Source organism: Austrofundulus limnaeus, unplaced genomic scaffold (genome assembly GCF_001266775.1).
Source record: "Austrofundulus limnaeus strain Quisiro unplaced genomic scaffold, Austrofundulus_limnaeus-1.0 Scaffold723, whole genome shotgun sequence".
Taxonomy (NCBI): Eukaryota; Metazoa; Chordata; class Actinopteri; order Cyprinodontiformes; family Rivulidae; genus Austrofundulus; species Austrofundulus limnaeus.
The window spans coordinates 67715-72859 of record NW_013953125.1 but is presented as its reverse complement, the minus strand read 5'-3'; the positions used below and the strand labels follow the sequence as shown (position 1 = coordinate 72859).

Sequence of the window (5145 nt, the reverse complement as noted above, 5' to 3'; positions counted from 1 at the left end):
GTTTCACTGTAGGTAGCTTACTGCACATCATGGTCCGTAACGTCACCTGTTTACAGTTTTACAGTCTGCTGCTCAGAGTTCACCTGCAAAATGATAACAAAAGTTGGGAGAAAGTAAAGTCTGATTTGGGATTTTTTTAAATATGAAAGTGAGAAAATTAAAAGCGTCTTATAGTGGAAACAGGTAATAGAATAGCTGGAACAGGGACAAATTAACTGAGTATGTTGACAAGCAGCTTCTCTTCGTAGTTCCTGTGAAAAACAAGTCCAGCCAGGTAGCACCAGGATCTATACAACTATTGTCACCTKCTTAAAACAATTGCCCGAGTACTTTTTTTGGCAAAATATAATGGACTTCTTTGATGATCAAAAAGTTGCTGGTTAGTTAACTCACAGGAACACTTCAAGCTGGAGGATATATTATTTCAAACTACAAAAAAAAAGAATACTAGAACTAATAAAAACTAAATTAAACTAAAACTAAGCATTAAAAAGGCAATAATAACTAATAAAAATTAGCAAATCCATGCTAAAAACTAATTAAAACTAAGTGAATTAAAAGCAAAAATGTCACTGCTAAATAAAACTAAAGTATAATGAAAATCCAAAACGCTGTGACAGCTATCTTGAATGGGATTGACTAATACCTGACAGCAGGGTTCACTCCTGCCTGTGTTAGGGAGTAAAAGAGAGGAAGACACAAAGAAAACAAATTAAAATTAACCTTATTTTAATTTATGGTGTGATTAAAAGATTTATTGCCATTAGAGGAGTATAAACACCTCAGGGTTCACCTTGACATCAGATTGGAGATGGAACGGTGAAAAGGACAGACTGTACCCTTCAGTGTTTGCAGGAAGATGCTGCAGATCTATGTTTGTTGTACAGAATCTCTTCCATCATCTGTTAGGATGGCAGCACCAGAACCAGTGACTTTAAAGGGCTCAACAAGCTGATGAAGAAGCCTGACTCAGTTCTTGGATCTCCTTCCCGCTCACATCCCTGAGCATCTGAAGAATCCAGGATATCTGCTACCTTTAGTTTCTCTTTGGGAATAATAAACAGTGGTGGGCTGCGATAATCCAAAAATTAGCTCCGCAATTTCTAAAGTGCTTCTGAAACTATTTAGGTCCGCAACTTCAGAAACRCTTATGTCATAGAAAAACTAGCAGAAGCTAATTTTAAAGCACAAGTTCAATTTGACATTTACTAGATGACAATAATCCATGTACAATATATACACAACACTGCCAACTAGTGGTGAATGAACTCTTTTACAGCTTAATCCTACAACTGCAGATTGCTGGGGATGTGATTTCCTGAAACAGACCTTTAGCTCCTGGTGTAAAAATTAAAAAGTTGTTGAGGATTGCTAGTTCGGCTGCTTCTTTGTCTTTTTCTTTTGTTTGTTGTAGGTTTTTCATTAAAGAAGCATCAATAAAATAATTTTAAAACTGTTTATTGGAAAACTGAAGCGATGCGTTCTGGGTACATGAAGGATTTGATTTGTGACTGGAAAAGAAAGCATGCAGTACAGGAAACTATCTTCCCTTCAAAATAAGAGCTTGGATTTTAAAGTTTTCCATGTAGTTGCTCCAGTTGACCACTAGATGTCAGTCTTCATCAGCATGACATCTTTAAATCATTTCTGAGTCTCTAACCCCGTTGCTTCGACCAATTACATCAAGTATTGAGCTCCAGTGTTTAAACTTTATTTTATTAAAAGGAGCTCTGATTGTAAAGTAAAATAAATCAATACGTACAAAATTTTAGTACGGATTACAAACGTTTACTGTTTTTGATATTGCCTTCCTGCTACGTAAGCAGACACAAAGCATTGTGGGAAATCAGAACCGTAACCCAAAGCAACAGTCAGCAGGATGTATACCTTCACAATAAGTGTGTTTATCTGGGAGGGGTGCTGTTGGATAGATCACATGTGTTGTGATTCATTGACAGACATATGACTGGTAGATAATTAGTTATTAGTGGTACTGCATTTTAATTTTAGAAAGTGCAAATCTGCTTATGAATTACAAAAATTAGTAAGACCGCTAAAGTGCAAATGAAATATTAGGTCCGCAATTAGTGGATTTGGGCTTTAGCGGGCTGGTGCCCACCACTGATTATAAAGTATTTCCGTATTGACATCCTTATTGAATTCCTAATAAACAGAGTGAAAGTAATCCTGATGGAGCTGATCGTCTTCCTGTTTCTCACACAGATGCCAACTCGACAGAGTTTGACCCAGAGTCGAAGCACCCTGTGGTAGGTGTTCTCAGCTCCAGCAGTCATCTCAGATCTCAGTGGACGCAGGAGAGTTCACGTTGTTGATTCTCTCGCAGGTGATCGACATGCCGGAACACAACCCGGGACAGATGGGTGGCACGATGAGACTGGGGAAGAGACGGACCATCTTTAAGACCTCCAACAGCGTTCTGAGTAAGAGAACGTTCAGAGATCTGTCCGACGTGTCCGCTCGTGGCGCTGACGGCTGTTTTTGTGTCGTAGGAAAACTTTACGGGGACGCGGAATACGTGGAAGAGAGGCACAGACATCGCTTCGAGGTAACGCTGGCTTGGGTGTCCTGCAGGAAAAAAAACAATTAAATACACTTCATTTATTTTGTTTTTCATTTCCAGGTCAATCCAGAGCTGAAGAGTCACTTTGAAGACAAAGGCTTTCGGTTTGTTGGTCAGGATGTGGAAGGCGAGAGGATGGAGGTCATAGAACTGGATGGTAAGAAAACCAAACGTTGTCTGTCGGACTAGGTCTGCCAGTGGGAATTAGACGGCCCATAAAAACCCAGTTAAACACAGAACCCTTATYTGTCCCACCAGTTTCAACAAATCCAAAACAAAATAAAATGGTGGGAAAAATATTGGCAACCAGGTTCATGTAGCTGATGAAACTGACAGATCTGAGCTGGAATCAGGGTCAGTGTTTCTACCATTACCAAACGATTATTTTCTAATCGATTAATCTAACGATTATTTTTTCGATTAATCAATTATTCTAAAAAAGTTATTCTGATGTGAGTGCACTGGATATTTAAAATGTTTTCATCAAATTAACAAGAACAGTTCTTTAATATTGTAATATTTTCTGTAATAGTTTTTTCATGGACACAAAATATGCACTCTAGAGTCAATTCTTTAACAAAAAAGCTTAAAAGATTTAACATCAACATAAAATCTCAACCAAAGCATATAAAATTCAATTAAAAGAAATATAGTAGGGGGGGGCCTACTGAAAGCATTCACTGGACTCAAAGGAGAAACCAACTGACTGACTGCTGTCCTTGTCTGCACTAACTTTTAAAAACTCTGTTATGGGCGGAGTCAAGGTTTAAGTTAGCCAATTGAAAAATATTACACCAAGTTTTAACAAATCAAATGTTTTGGAGGGAAAAACTTTACTTCAAGATTAAGAAAAGGGAGTGTTTTAGTTTAATTATCTTGCATCTAATTAAAGGTTGAGACATCTTGTTTACCTCAGTAAAATAAGAATGTCACATTTAGTTAAATTCAAAGTCTAAGGTTCTCTAAGGTTTAAATCATGTAATTAAAACACAGTTTTAAATCAAGAAATAAAAGAAACATCTTAGGAAAAACACTTCATAAAAACAATTAACACCACAATACACACAGCTATTGAATAGTTAACTAAGCAAAACTTAATAGATCCTTTATGGTCTTTTTAGTTCTTTGCTGTAAGAAAATTGGGTTAGATGACATTCTTTGCAATAAGACAGAAAACATTAGATACAGATTCCTTCATCTTTTCTCCCTTTTTTCACATTTTAATGAAGAATGTGGGTTCCTTAGTTTCAGTCACTGAAAGAGTCTTGTTAAAGGCATTTTATGACCCTACCCCATCTCCTTTGAAGAAAAGAGGCATTCCTTATGGGGAGTGTGGAAACATCAGAGACTTGTGGCAATGTACTGTAGATTCTTTCAGTTTGTCCTCTGAGGCGTCATGGTGTCTGTTGAGTCTGTGTAAGATATGCTAATTCGAGGCACAAAGGGAACATGCAAGATCCTTGAAAAAGTCTAAAGTTAGTGGATCTTGATCTCTTCCTTTAAGCAGTCATGGAACCAGTTACACCTATCAGAAATTATTAATTAAAGGAGGAAAATGCTACAACAGCTTTAATAAGTAATCCAGGTTAAATTTTATTTCTCATCATTCTCAGATCATCCGTACTTCGTTGGTGTGCAGTACCACCCAGAGTTCACGTCTCGGCCCATCAAACCCTCACCTCCGTACCTGGGTCTGCTGCTGGCAGCTGCAGGGAAGCTGCAGAGCTACTTACAGAAGGGCTGCCGCCTGTCTCCACGGTAAGCAGTCAACTATGATCAACTCGTACACACACACACACACACACACACACCACGAGCTCATCGGTCTTCTTTCACAGAGACATGTACAGCGACCGGAGCGGCAGCAGCTCCCCGGACTCTGAAATCTCTGAGCTGAAGTTTCCTCCAGTTGCAGATTCTGTTTGATCTGAACCCAAACGCTCGGGACTCCTGCTGTGGCCTTACTGTGTACAACCAGTTTTACTGTATAATATGTGTAAGTAATGCAATAAAAGCCACAAAGTGTCCTTTTGTTTTGTTTTATTTGAATTTTAACAAAAATAAATTCACTAGTGACGGGCAGTTTGAGGCTGAAGCTTCGGCGCATGTATTGAAAAAACAACACTGTTTCAGAAGCACTGTGTCGGAGCTTGATTCGTTTAGTAAAAGTCATGTGATCAGTGACGTCACTGCTTCGGTACCTGATTAAAAGGTTCACGAGGAAATGAATCATCGGCTGGATTCGTGGTGTGTTTTGATGGCAAATATGTGCAAAAACAGCCTATAAGAAACCAGTGAAGGACTTACTGTGAGACACAGAGGTAAACAGATTTATGAGTTTAGTTTATCGTGCAGTTTATGAATCTGGGCCAGTCAGTGGTTCACTCTAAAACACACACATGAACTGCGTGTGGCTCATCATTAAAGAAAGCAACGGGAGTGCGAGACACATCCCAGGGCAGAGTTTCACCTGATTGATTTGATTTATTTATTTAACAGGAAAAGATTACTAAAAATCAAGCCTGACTCAGCATAATTGCTGTTTTACAGCAGGTTCCTGTTCT

The 5145-nt window shown here is 38.5% G+C and overlaps 1 protein-coding gene across 1 annotated transcript in view; it reads left to right on the top strand.

Annotated features, from left to right (window-relative positions):
- LOC106532159 (CTP synthase 1) overlaps positions 1-4608 on the top strand; it is a gene marked incomplete in the record, with an annotated part of 28398 nt that extends 23790 nt beyond the window's left edge. The window contains 6 exon segments of the mRNA XM_014028173.1: positions 2224-2267; positions 2345-2441; positions 2511-2566; positions 2642-2738; positions 4195-4339; positions 4420-4608. Of these exon segments, the coding sequence (XP_013883627.1) occupies positions 2224-2267; positions 2345-2441; positions 2511-2566; positions 2642-2738; positions 4195-4339; positions 4420-4507 (527 nt within the window).
- Positions 4609-5145: the final 537 nt, after the last annotated feature.